Raw genomic sequence first — 14,294 nt, forward strand, 5'->3', positions numbered from 1 at the left:
TTTCATCTGAGGATCAAATTTAATAAGAAAAGTAAGTCCCTACTACAGTGGATTATTTTTTCTTTTACTGTAAAAAAAACAGACTTTGCAGCCGTATGCAAAACCAATATTAAAAAAACAAGTTAATTAAATGTGAGTATTTGCATTCGGATCAAGGTCAGTAAAATACACCAAAATTTAGTAACAAGATCGAAATTGAAGTTGTGGTGTATCACTGTATCGTGAACCAAAGAAAACACTCTTTGAAACTACACTCGCTATGATTAATGGTTGAAATAGGATACACGATTCAATGTTAACGATACTATCCTTCAAAAAAAGTTTTGGTGTTAGAAATAAAAGTATATCTAAGAAAATATTGTCTGATATTTTATAAAAGTTTTTTTTATAGAAAATATTGTCTGATATTTTTTAAAAGTTTTTTTTATAGAAAATTTGTCTTCAGTTATTTCATATTATAGTTAAATTAATTAAATTCTTTTACTTAATGATCCTCTATATATAAGATATAAAATTATTTAATTTAAAACTTTTAGAGTTTTAAATAATTAAAACAATTTAATAAAAAATATTAAACACTTATTCACTAATATCATTTCAAAACTTGTTAATGTGATAATTCAAACTATACGCACCCTTAATTTTTATTTCTTGTGTATTCAAAGGGCCATGACAATTAAATTATATCCTACAAGTATTTGTTTGACTACGACCTAACCTTAAAAAAATCTTTTTCAATAGGGTTTAAGATTAAGTTCAAATTTTCCCCACTTTATAGAAGCGAGGTCGGGGGTCATGGATGTAAACACCAACCCTTGAACTCATCTTGCACCATATTAATTTTGCATATACACATATAAATTACACTCTATATTTCTATAATTATTAGAAATATAATTAATAAATTAATTATGACAATAAGTAAATAATTTAACTTATAGTAATATTTAAATAACAAATTAAAATTATACAATATATCAAAAAATAATTTACATCTTCAATTTTATTACTTTTACGATTCATGTTGTTTATTAAATTTTTATATATTATTTAAATTAAAATAGAATTAATAATTTAGTGTATGATTTATTTGAAATTATATGTAAACAAATAAAGTTCTCAAATGAGGTAACATGAGTTAGGTTAAGAGAAAACAACTTATTTCTGAGAGATGAATTTATTATTTTTTCTCAATTACTTAAAAAATTTAAAATTTTCAAAAGATGAAATTTTTATTATTTTCATTTAATAAATTTCTATTTCTTTTACACTGACAAAGTCCAAAGTCCAAATGGTTGATATTTGATTGCGTCAAAAAACAAAAATGAAAGGAGGAGTAAATTTTCAATATATATAATTTCCCTTTTTCTTTTTTCATTTATTTTTTTTCTCTAGGGGCATGGATTTTGCTTCTTTTTAAAGTTGAAAGGAGAAGCCATCTTCCATGTTCACCCGCCGCCTGTAACAAGAAGAAGAACAACAACAAAGAGATAGAGAGAGAAATAGAGGGAGAGAGAGAGAGAGAGAAAAGGGTACATTTTGATGTTTGTTAACCATAGAGGCAAAACCCAAAAAGCATCTTCTTCATCTTGATCAAAGTCCAAACCTTTGTACCCTTTTGTGTTTCCCTCCCATTTTTGTGTCACAACACAATCCTTAACCACACAAAATCCCTCCCATTTGTGTGCAAGAGGGTATTTCCCTCTATTTGTTGGGGGGCTAAAAAGAGAAAGTCTTTGGGCCAAAAGGGGTGGGTTGGTTCCCAGAAAAAAGCAGTGAAAGGAAGAACCTTGTAAACCCCGTCATTGTGAACAAGGTTCCTCATTATTCTCTCCCTTGTGGGGTTCTTCAAAGTTCCCACCTTTTTTTTTCTAATTTTTTTTCCTTCCCATTTTCTTTTGCTTATGATATCTATGTATGTAGTAGTTGTAGTAGTAGTAGTAATTTCATATACCTATCTATCTAAATCTTATCCGAACCACCCCCACTTACTAGAAACCGCCACCTCTTGCATTGTTCCCTTCTTGTACTGTTGTTGTCATCATTCTTAGTTTTATCAGAGGGCTAAAAGAGGGTTTTAGTGGGTCTCAGTATAAGTAGTGGTGCTTGTACTTGAGTGGTGGTATTATTGGCATGTGTCTGTTTTTTTGGTCCTAGGTTGTGTGTTGGTGGTGGTGGTTGTTTTTTATTTTTTCTAATAGTGCTCATTTTCAGGGTGGCTTTGTGCATTGAACAAACAGCAGAGGACTAGTTTTGAGTAGTTTCATCGCTGTTCAACTTAAAAAGGGTGGGAAAAATGAAGTATGTGTTGGTGACTGGTGGTGTTGTGAGTGGACTTGGGAAAGGAGTCACTGCCAGCAGTATTGGGTTAATCCTCAAGGCCTGTGGTCTTAGAGTTACCTCTATCAAGATTGGTATTTTTCCTTTTCTTAGTCTCCTTTGGTTTGAAGACTCACTACCCCTCTTTCTAATTCTTGAAGAGAATGCAGTTTTGTGTTTTTTTATTGTTGTAATAGAGTAACTATCAATGAATTTGATTGGCTTGCTGAATGGCCAAGTTTTCTGTTTCCTCTGATTACTTGAGGTTCCATTTGAATGGAAATGGTTTTGTTGAAGAAAAAAGGGGATTTTTGTTGTGTGGTTTACAAAGGGATTGATTTGATGTTTTTCTTCTCTTGTTTTGGAGAATTCTTTATCCTCCTGCATTGTGTTCCTTTCTCCTCAGTGTTTTATTCTTTTGTATTGATAAAAAAAAGGAGTAGATTCAATTTTGTGCTTGGTGTTTCTCTTCCCTCCTGTAAATAAATAAGAATCTGTCTCCTTTTCTAATTATGTTATGTAAAATAATGAATGCTAATTATCCTTCTTTTTTTAAAAAAAAAATTGTTTTAACTTTTTTATAATTTGCAGACCCCTACTTGAACACTGATGCGGGAACTATGTCTCCTTTTGAGCATGGAGAGGTTTTTGTCTTAGATGATGGTGGTGAGGTAAATAAACTAATTTTTTTTACCACGAGGATGCTGATTATTAGTTTCTTTTCCGGAATTCAATGGAAGGCTGAGATTGTATTTGTTCCTCTTTTGTGGTGACATGCCATAAGCCATAGTGTGAATCTCCCGTGTTGTATCCCCCTGTTCTTTTCATTTTCTCATTTTACTTTGAAAGTGCAGCTAAATTTGTCTTCTGTATGTTTCTAATTTCAGTTACAATAAAAAGAGGATAGCTACTATTGTTTTTCTTTGAAGTTTTTGATTGCCATTTTTATTCTTTCTTTTTTGTTTGTTGAAGGTTGACCTTGATCTTGGAAACTATGAACGTTTCTTGGACATCAAATTAACTTGTGACAATAATATCACTACTGGAAAAATATATCAGGTGAGTTTATTGCCTTTTGATGTTTTCTTCTTTGTTTTTGTCCAGGTGTGCCTTATGTTTCTTATTGTTTTATTGTTATGGATGTTTATAGTCTGTTATTGAGAAGGAGAGAAGAGGAGATTATCTTGGAAAGACTGTACAGGTATATTTAATCATTCTGATTTTTACTCTTTGAAGCTATTTGTAATTGTGGTTGGTGCCTTAATTTTCATTTTTGGTTTTTTTGCTTTATTTGTAGGTTGTTCCGCACGTAACAGATGCTATCCAAGAGTGGATAGAACGTGTAGCAAAGATACCAGTTGATGGGAAAGAAGGGCCAGCTGATGTTTGTGTCATTGAATTGGGTGGAACTATAGGTAAATAATAGTCAGAGAAAACGTTTAATCAAAATACTAAGATAGAACTTGATTTTCAGTACTATTATCCATTCAAAATTTTCCATATCTTAATTTTAAAAAATCATGGGTTAGGTAGAAGTAGAAAACTAAAATTGAAAGAGACTTCTATTTGGCAAAGTGAGAGAAAATAGTATTGATATTATCGGTACTGTGAAAACTCTAGAACCCCTATATTCTTAAACAGCCACCACCAAGCCTTTTTCCGCTTGGTGGGATCGGCTATATTTTAAAACATTCATTTAAAATGGCCTTTCTTTCATGCAGGGGATATTGAGTCCATGCCTTTTATTGAAGCACTTGGTCAATTCTCATACCGTGTAGGTAATAATGCCTTGTCATGCTTCAAACCTCATGCTCTATTAATTTTTATACATCAATTTGGTTATTGGTGTGCTTCAGTGAATCAATCTTGCTACTTTTTTTTTTTTTTGCCTTTTTGTAGGCCCTGGCAACTTCTGTTTGGTTCATGTCAGCCTGGTTCCTATTCTCCATGTTGTTGGTGAACCGGTATAGTGTTACATATTTTATCAGTGAAACATTTTTAATTTATTTTTTTATTAGAAATAAATTGAGAAATGAGTATAAAATTGAAATTTTAAATTTTAAATTTCAATTTATTGGTCCCAAATAAACTGAATAGAATATTTTTGTTCCATGTTTCAAGTGGTATGATCAACACTTATTTGATTTTTTTTAATATGTAGAAAACAAAGCCAACTCAGCACAGTGTTCGTCAACTTAGAGGATTAGGTTTGACCCCTAATCTTCTTGCTTGTCGCAGTTCGAAGGTGTGTTTCTTGTCTTCTTTTTTTAATTCTATTGGCTCCTTGGAATAATGATTAAAATATCCATATCTGACTTGTCCTTTTATCAGGAACTTGATGACAATGTCAAGGCAAAACTTGCTCAATTCTGTCATGTGCCGGTAATATGACAAATATTGACAACTTTGACTTTTCTTATCACAAAAGCCTTATATGTATTCTTAAAACAAACTTTTGTATCTGCAGTTGTCAAACATACTTACTCTCCATGACGTTCCAAATATTTGGCACATTCCTTTGCTATTGAAAGTAAGTAATTCTATTTTGAAACTCCTTTCTGTGACCATTTTCTAGAACTGCTGGAACCGTAATTATGATGTTTATTTTGTTAATTTTGTGGTTTGATGTTTTTTTTTTGAAGTTGGATTGCATACTTTTCAATTTAGGTGGCTTTAATTCATGCAAACATTCTAAACTTTTTTTCCTTTGAATTTATTTTCCATAACAAATAGGACCAGAAGGCACATGAGGCGATCCTGAAAGCATTAAACTTGCTAGGGTTGGTTTTACAAACTCATTCTTTTTTTTGCGTATAACTCCCTCCCTTTCCCCATAAAAACCCTAATCCATTGGTTTTCTGAAAATGTATAGTTGTGTGCCAGCTGTTAGCTAAAGTGTTTGTGTCTTTCAACTAATGCATTTATTATTTGCAGTGTTGCTGCAGAGCCTAATTTGAAGGAGTGGACTTCAAGGACAAAAGTTTATGACAGATGTCATGAAATTGTGAGTATCATACATCTGAAATATATCATCTGAAGAAAAAAAAATCAACATATGAATAGATATAATTTTCTGAGTAGTGGCAAGTTTTGAGCTTACAACCATTATGTGCTTAACAGGTTAGAATTGCAATGGTGGGAAAATACACTGGCCTTTCAGATGCATATCTTTCTGTTCTGAAGGTAACCAGTTATTAGTAATATATAGTAATTTTCATTTACTTTTGGCATTCTCTGCTACTTGCATTTATAACACCTGAGTTTAAGAGGCATATTGAACATTCTGGAGTATACTGTAAGCTAATAATATACTTGGTTTTTTTGTGAAGGCACTTTTACATGCTTCTGTTGCTCGAAACCGTAAACTTATTGTGGACTGGGTTCCAGCTGGGGATCTTGAAGATGCTACTTATAATGAGGTGATTACCAATCATTCTGTTCTATTGCACATGTTGGTCGACTCTTGTGGTTTTGCTTTTTGCAACCCTGATGATTGATTAATGTCCTACTGTAGGATCCTGAGGCATATAAAGCTGCTTGGAGTCTTTTAAAGGTATTCCTACTATTTAGATGAAATTTCTTTCTTCAATGTTCTGATTATAATACAAATACATATTTTTTTTAAATGTATTTAAGTGATAGATTATTTACTGGTTTTCTCTAAATGGACTTGTGCTACAGGGTGCTAATGGGGTTCTAGTTCCAGGAGGTTTTGGTGATAGAGGAGTGCAAGGGAAAATTCTTGCTGCTAAGTATGCTCGAGAACATAATGTTCCATTTCTCGGCATTTGCCTGGGAATGCAAATTGCTGTTATTGAGTTTGCACGATCTGTTCTCGGTCTGCATGATGCTACTAGCACAGAATTCAATCCTGAAACCAAGACCCCTTGTGTCATATTTATGCCAGAAGTATATTATCCTATTTTGACGTTCTGCATGAATTGATAGTATTGTTCCTTTTGAAAACCTAGTTAAGCTGGTTTGTATTCTGTGAATAGGGCTCAAAGACTCATATGGGAGGAACTATGCGTCTTGGCTCAAGAAGAACTTACTTTGAAGTTGCTGACTGCAAATCCGCAAAATTGTAAGAATTAAGAACCAAACTTGATGTGCTTTTGTACTTGGATTGGATTTGTTAATTGAAAATATTTATCTTCATTACACCAAAAAAGAAAAATCACTATCACACATAGTAAAATAGTATTTCAAAATGCTAATTTCTGGATCTACACTCCATATTATGTTGATATTGCATATATATGATACGGTAATTTGGAATTCTTTATAGGTATGGCAATGTAAGCTTTGTTGATGAGCGACATCGGCATAGATATGAGGTAAATTGTGTTTGTAAGCAGAAACTATCTTTATTATGGCTAAAGATGCAACCATAGTCACTAACAATGATTCTTATGCTGTATAGGTTAATCCTGACATGATATCACCGCTAGAGAATGCTGGTCTATCTTTTGTTGGCAAAGATGAAACTGGGAGGCGTATGGAGGTGAGTATTTACTTGAAAATATATAATGTCATTCATCTTAAGATCTGTGCAATATTAATAAGTATAATTCTGGTAAATATGTGCATTGGTGCAGATAGTTGAGTTGCCTAGCCATCCTTTTTTTATTGGCGTTCAGTTTCACCCTGAGTTCAAGTCCAGACCAGGGAAACCTTCTCCGCTCTTCTCAGGTATCCAGAGTCATTTCTTATCTGTTGTTCATTCAAACTCATTATTTGATGTTGTTATTGCAATCATGAAATCTTATGGTTATTGGTTTGACTTTTTCTATGTAAGGAGCTATTAATTTTACTTTTGTCCTTCGATTTAGTCATTGGGTTGGGGGATCCTGTTGGTTTTCTTCTCATTTTTATTATTATTGATGTACACTTACAAGGGTTGAACTGAACTTGAAATTTACTGCATCGGTAGTTCCAAGCTTAATTGAAAACTAGTAGTTCATTTAATCTTTGATGTAAAAGTCTCATAGTGATGGAAAAGATTAGGGAAAAAAAGTGGATAAGTAAATGCTGTGGTTTCCTTCATATACTACTTGGCTCTAGTTGACTGAGAGCAACATTGAATTTGATACACTAAATAATGTTACTACCTCATTGACAAAACAGGATTAATAGCAGCAGCAAGTGAATCTAGGAGGACAATCATGGTGCCAAGTAATGGTCACGCCAAGTTAACTAATGGAAATGGAATGTGCAATGGACACTCACCAAAACTGAAAGCACACCAAAAGGGAAATGGCTTCAATTCATCCAATGGTTCCTTAAATGGTATATATACCAATGGCAATGGGGTGTATGTGGATGGTAGTTGTTAGGCCTCATATCAAGTGTTTGGTGCATGCTAATAATCGTGGTATAACTATATCCAAGGGCATTCTTCTTGTCCTCGGTTGCTTGTACAGTTAGTGAGTGGATAGGTCTTTTAGATAGGGACTTGTCTCCAGCATGAAACAAATTTTGAGTCTAACAGCTTTTTATATTTCCTAGTGCGGTTGTGCTATGGTGTGGCGGTTGCAGCCACCATTGGTTTCACTCTTTGGTCAAATATTGGCCAAAACTTCACTTGATCATGCCAAATATTTGGGCTTTGGTGGCTTTTAAGTTGCTGTTTAGGGTTTTTCATCTTAGTATACAGGCTGAAGGTTTAAGATTTTACTTTCAACTGAGTGTCTTCTTTTGAGTGGCCATTAATGTAAACTCTTATATATTATGAACATTTAAGTTGAATTTTGTTTGGTGCACATGCACTTGCCTTGATCCTTTCTTTTTCTTCCCTTGAATTTAAATGATCAGATCAGAGAAAGTGGTGTTTAAACAATGATCTTTCCTTGAATGACGACCAAAAAATGAAACAATGAAGGACATATGGAGGTTGTATTTGGATAGATTTCTTATTAGCACTTCGATAAAAAGAAATAAAAAGCTCAATGAATCATATTTATTCTTAGTTAAAATCAACATACCCATCAACTTTGGAAGAAATTAGACTGGAAGAAATTAGACGAGTTTTTATTGAGGTTGAAGTGTACAATATGATTATAACCTGTAAGAGAAGTTGAATTTATTGTACCTTTTTCCCTCTAGTAAAATCACTTACAGAAAATTATATAAAATTACGATATATGGTTTTCTGTAAATACACTTTAATGAACATATTATTTCTCATTACTTGAACACTTTGAATGCACACAACAAGAATATTATTAAGAACATATTTTTTGAATACATCATCTTTATTTATTTTTGTTCAAAGGAGGGAGTTAAACACATTCATTGGTTGAAATTTATTATTCATAAAATTTTGTTGATCTCATTTAATAATTTTATTTTTATAATTTATAATTTTTAATAAATTTTAATTTTAATTCTAAAGGTATTAGAAAATATGTTCTTAATATTCATTCAATCCTTTATTAAAACGTGTAATTGTCTAACTGAAAGTTTCAGTGACTTTTTTTTAAAAAAAAGAGTGAAGGTGTTGCACATTGTTAATTTTTTTATGTACAAAATGATAAACTAAATATGCCTTTTTTGAATTACTTTTTTTTTTAAAATATAAATAACACATGTCTGTCGAATTATAACATCTTTTTGTCCGAATAATTGGCAAATCAGGATGATTCTCTCTAGGAAACAAGGCAATGCTGCTAAGTGTTAATAGATTGCAGGTTGCACAATTTCCAAAAACTGTTTTTATCTGAAAAGCATTGGACCCCACTGGGTTCCTACATCACTAGGTTTCTAATTCTAACTCAACAACTACTGCTCTGACTCTGAAATCTTTTAAGTTCTGAAAGATTCTAAGCAAAAAAAATTATAGCCATGAATGATCATCATGAATAATGTAAGATTGCCATACGTTGAACCTGCACGCAAAACATAACTTATGATGGCCGTTTGTTGAATGATGAGTGATTTGAAAGTCATATGATAATTGGGCGAAAACAGAATGCAATATAATAATTTTTCTTATATTTTATTTATTTCAAAAACAATTTTCTAGTGATATTTTATCATGTGAATGTGTACGTGAGTGGGACAAAAAAAAACTATTTTGAGAATCAAGTTGGTGTTCTGGTAGTACCAGACTTCAAAATTATAATAATTCAATCACATGATTTTATAGTTATTATCGTCTAATCATACATTGTAAAAGCAAAACAACAAAAATTAAACAATTGTGTTTTTATTCCCAAGAGTAATTTTTCTTTTACTCGTTTATACAAAAAAAAAAAAGCTGCTTAACATTAATCAAACAAATTTAATTTACCACTATATAATTATATTTTATTCTTAAAAGTGGGATAACTTATTTTCCTTCAGTGATTCTCGTTTTTTCTTATTTTGTAATCCATGTCTTTTAAACTTTCATATAAAATTAAATCAACGGATTATCCTCTCTAATTAATCATACGAAAATAAATTTTACTTTTAATCAATGATTAAATCTCTTCAATCAACGTTAAACATATCCAAAATATGCAAACCAATGTTTAAATATTTTATCAAGTTAATATTAAGGTATTTCAGATTGAAAAAGGTTGAATGAATGTATTTTATATTAATATAGTGTTCATTAACCGTAAACATATTTTCAATCAATTAAAACATTCATCTCATAATTTGTATGGAGTTAGATTTTTTTTTTAATTGATACTACTGTAATTAGGATGTTAGGTTTCCCAGTAGTACATCAAGGTGTCTTTACAAGTTTGAATCCTTTAGACCAATTATGAGATTAATCCTTAGAAGAGTCTAATCACACTTAAAGTTTTTCATCCCTTCCAAAGAGTGGATTCTTTGAGAATTGAACTTAGAATCCTCCTCCACAAATTGTCCATGTATTATTAATTGAGTTACATCCGTTAGCTTTTTATGGAGTTAGATAAGTATTTTTGTAGTGAAAAGATAAAAGGCATAGGGTTTATATAAAGTAGAAACATATAAAACTTTTTTTACAAATATTTAAAAGCCAAAAATAATATTTTTGTAAAGAAAAATCATTTAAACCTAATTTTAACAATGTATGCTTATTATGTAGGGACTGTACCACGAATATGCTAGTGAATCTTCTAGTTTTAGAGTGTATCAGTGTATGACTTGCTCTTGACAATACCCATTTTGATAAGATTTATCCATGATGCCTGTAATTATGTTAAAAAAATATATAATTGTATAATAATATTTGTACAAAATGATAAGTTAAAATGTGCGAAGGATGTAAATTGTATTAAAAGTTTTGGGTTTGTGTTTCTGTTGATTTTGAGATTTGGTTTTATAGAATCAGGTTGAATAGATAATTAATTATTTTTAGAAAAAAAATATAATTATGTGATGCATTATGACACGTTTATTGAGTTAAAACTCCATTGATAACGATGGTTTTTTTTTTTTTTTGGGTATATGAGAGAAATAATGAATGTGATAATGATGGATTATGATATTAGGGTTAAATAACTTGGTACTTCTAAGGGGAAGAAACTATTACACAATCTTTTCCCTTTTAACACTGAGTATTTTATGTTATCATGACATGAATAATAATTATATTTGATAAAACTAATTAAAAAATTAGTTGGTAGTCAAAAGTTAAAAATTCTTAAGCTAATTTTATTATATCATAAATGTTCCGTAAAATTACATATTGAAGTAATTGAAAAATATAAAATGACATAAATAAATATATTTATATGATATTTTTGTATAAATTCCATTTTTATTTTATGGATAAAAATATACTTTTAGGTGTTATAATTTTGGTTTTTCAATTAATTTTAAATTCTTGTAAATTTTTATTTATAGATGAATGATTTTCATTGTACTTTTAGTTTCAATATTTATATTTTTTCATATTAAGTATTCTACTATTAATCTTATATTATATCTTAAAATATTTTAAATCAAATTTAAAATAAAATAAAATAAGATATAGTTAAATAGACATTATATTTTTATTATTAAATTAGTGTAATAGTTAAAATAAATCATCAATTATAAATTTATTAACAAATAAAAAATAAAATAAATTAACATTTATCATTGTCAATTTAGTGAAGTATAATGTTGGAATAATAAATTAAAATTTATAAATAGTACAATGGTTAAAACAAAATGGTATAATATAAAAAATGTAAGAAAATTAATAGTACAATGGTTACAAATAATAAAATATTTTTTTATTTGAAAAGAATAATAAGGAAATTTAATAAATATGTTAAGGATAAAAAAGAAATAAAATATAAAGTTAGAAGATCGAAGTTGCATTTTAAAAAATACTATTTCAAGCCGCGTTTCAAAAACCGCTATTTCATATATTGTTTTAAAAAACAATGAATAAATATATTTAACAAATAATCAAACAAATTTTTAAGCTAATAAAAAAATTAGAAATTAACTGAAATGACTTGTCCAACATAACCTAAAGGTTATAAATAACTCGGTGTAACTTGGTAACTTATCCATTTATTAATGACACATTATTGTCTTTGTCATGTCGCATAATAACTTTTGATAATAATTATTTTGTTAAAATTACTTAATCATGTGTTTAAGAAGAGTATTTTTATATTTTTTTATGTCAGTTCAAGAAGGAAAATTTAGAAATAGTAGAAGGAAGGTCTAACATTATCCCTTATTGAACCATGAAGTGACACTTCTCCCAATTCAGCACCAGATTGGTCTCAACGCATCTTTGCAGCACAAGCTCTTGATTCATGAAGCACCAATCAAAGGAAGGTCCAAAGACTGAGAAATCATCCATGAAGACTTCTATGCACTTCTCTACCATTTCAACAAAGATGGCTAGCATGCACCTCTGGAAAGTGGTCGGTGCATTACATAACCAAAATGACATCCTTCTATAAGCAAAGACACCAAAAAGGCATATAAATGTTGTCTTCTCCTGGTCCTTGGGATCCACTGCAATCCGATTATATCCTGAGTACCCATCCAAGAAATAGTAGAAGGATTGTCATGCTAGCCGCTCCAACATCTAATCCATTAAAGGCAAAAGAAAATGGTCTTTCCTTGTGGCCTCATTGAGCTTTCCGGTAGTTGATGTACATCCTCCATCCCGTGGCAGTTCGAGTAGGGATAAGATCATTATTTTCATTGCGGATGACTATCATACCTCCTTTCTTTAGCACCACCTGGACTGGACTCACCCATGCACTGTCAGAAATATGGTAGATGAGTCCAACCTCAAGTAACTTGAGGACTTCCTTCCTCACTTCTTCCTTCAAGGATGGATTGAGTTTTCTCTGTGTCTGTGTCACTAGTCTGTACTCCTCCCCCATCATGATCCTATGCATGCAATAAGCAGGGCTAATTCCTTTGAGATCTGAAATGTGCCACCTAATAGCCTCCTTGTGCTTCCTGAGAACTTCCATCAATCGAACTTCCTCTTCTGATGATAGGTCACTACTGATCACAATCGGCTTGACTTCATTCTCTTATAGAAAGGCATACTACAGGTGCATGGGTAGGGTCTTCAACTCCAACTTTGGCTTTTCTGGAGGACTGTCCTTTAAATCTTCAACGACATCTTCTCATGCATGGATCTCCTTTAATTGCTCCAAGTCTTCTAGACAGGCTTCCAAATCTCTCTCCTCCTCATTGGTCAGATAGTCAACTGCATTTATCAAAGCCTTTTCCAATGGTGAGTGAGTAGCCATGTGCTGCATAACGTGGTCCACCTCTTGCTCAATTACCTTCACCTTGAAGCATGGCTTGTTATTTCTGAGATGCTTAATTGCTTCAAAGAGGTTAAAGGTTACCTTCTAATCATTCACACTAAGCTCTAAGTTTCTGTTCCCCATGTCCACCATGCATTTGGTGGTCAACATGAATGGCTGCCCCAGGACCAAGGGAATCTCTTCATCTTCCTCAATGTCCATGATTACAAAGTCCACCAAAAAAGTGAAGTGACGGACTTTGACCAGGACGTCTTCTACCACTCCAAATGGTCTTGTGATGGAGTGGTCTGCCAGCTGGAGTGTCATCCTTGTAGGGTCAATCTTTAGGTCACCTATTCTCTTGCACATGGAAAGTGACATTAGATTGATACTTGCTCCTAAGTCAATAAGAGTTTTACCTACGGATAAATTCCCAATAGAACATAGGATGGTGACACTTCCTAGATCTTTGAACTTGGGAGACAACTTCTGGATTATTGCACTGCAATTGCCTCCTACCATAATGGTTTCACTATTGATGTACTTTCCCTTTTTTGTGAGGAGGTTATTTAGGAACTTTGTGTACAGTGGAATTTGCTGTAGGGCCTCTCCAAAAGGGATAGTAATCTCCAGCTTTTGGAAGATTTCAAGGAACTGCTTGAAGTAGCACTCCTTGTCCTTTTTTGATGGCACCAGAGGGTACGATGCCTCCTTTAGTGAGGCCGATGGTATCTCTTTTTTGGCCTCCCGAGCTAACTGACTCTTGGTCTTAGGGGTTAAGACCTCGTCATTCTTCTTCTCCCCCTTATCATCTTCTTCCCTTTTTGTATCCTCTTCTTCCTCTTTGCTTACATCCTGCAACACTTTGTCAGCTTCAACATCTTCCTACTTCTGGCTTCGGGTGATGACTTCCTTGCATTCCTGCTTGGAATTCTTCTCAGTGTTGGCATCGAAGGTTCTAGTGGGCCTTTCAACCATTTGCTTAGCTAATTGGCCCATCTGTATCTCTAGATTCATGATTGCTGAATCAATACTCTTTTAGTGTAACATGGTAGTATGCATGAACTATATAAGCAATTCCTCCAACTTAGTGGTTTTCTCCTATAGGATGGGTTCTTGACTAGGAGGCTAATGAGATGAACCTTTTTGTTTGAAATTATTCCATGGATGAGATCTCCAATCTTGGCCCTATGAAAAATTACCTCTCTGATAGAATCCTGATGGTCCTCCTTGATGATTTTGACTTCCCATGTAGTTGACCTCGTTGGCTACATCATCTTG

General features: G+C 32.1%; 1 protein-coding gene across 1 annotated transcript; it reads left to right on the top strand.

Annotated features, from left to right (window-relative positions):
* The first annotated feature begins 1,405 nt into the window (after positions 1 to 1,405).
* Positions 1,406 to 8,081, top strand: LOC100816167 (CTP synthase). The gene is made up of 22 exons (XM_003546798.5): positions 1,406 to 1,816; positions 2,215 to 2,414; positions 2,911 to 2,990; positions 3,292 to 3,378; positions 3,470 to 3,520; positions 3,617 to 3,734; positions 4,041 to 4,097; positions 4,219 to 4,283; positions 4,481 to 4,564; positions 4,651 to 4,701; positions 4,787 to 4,849; positions 5,053 to 5,099; positions 5,254 to 5,323; positions 5,440 to 5,502; positions 5,649 to 5,738; positions 5,834 to 5,872; positions 6,001 to 6,228; positions 6,318 to 6,403; positions 6,608 to 6,656; positions 6,743 to 6,823; positions 6,918 to 7,011; positions 7,447 to 8,081. Exons 2-22 carry the CDS (start codon positions 2,297 to 2,299, stop codon positions 7,653 to 7,655), a joined length of 1,830 nt encoding a protein of 609 aa, XP_003546846.1. The 5' UTR covers positions 1,406 to 1,816; positions 2,215 to 2,296; the 3' UTR covers positions 7,656 to 8,081.
* Positions 8,082 to 14,294: the final 6,213 nt, after the last annotated feature.

The sequence above is a fragment of the Glycine max genome, chromosome 15 (genome assembly GCF_000004515.6).
Source record: "Glycine max cultivar Williams 82 chromosome 15, Glycine_max_v4.0, whole genome shotgun sequence".
In the NCBI taxonomy this organism is placed as follows: domain Eukaryota; kingdom Viridiplantae; phylum Streptophyta; class Magnoliopsida; order Fabales; family Fabaceae; genus Glycine; species Glycine max.

Bases quoted from the DNA above. Each gene is read 5' to 3' on its own strand.
- LOC100816167 (XM_003546798.5), top strand. From the start codon at position 2,297: ATGAAGTATGTGTTGGTGACTGGTGGTGTTGTGAGTGGACTTGGGAAA. The intron at 6,229-6,317 runs GTATATTATCCT...TTCTGTGAATAG, and splicing joins GTGTCATATTTATGCCAGAA to GGCTCAAAGACTCATATGGG. The intron at 6,824-6,917 runs GTGAGTATTTAC...GCATTGGTGCAG, and splicing joins AAACTGGGAGGCGTATGGAG to ATAGTTGAGTTGCCTAGCCA.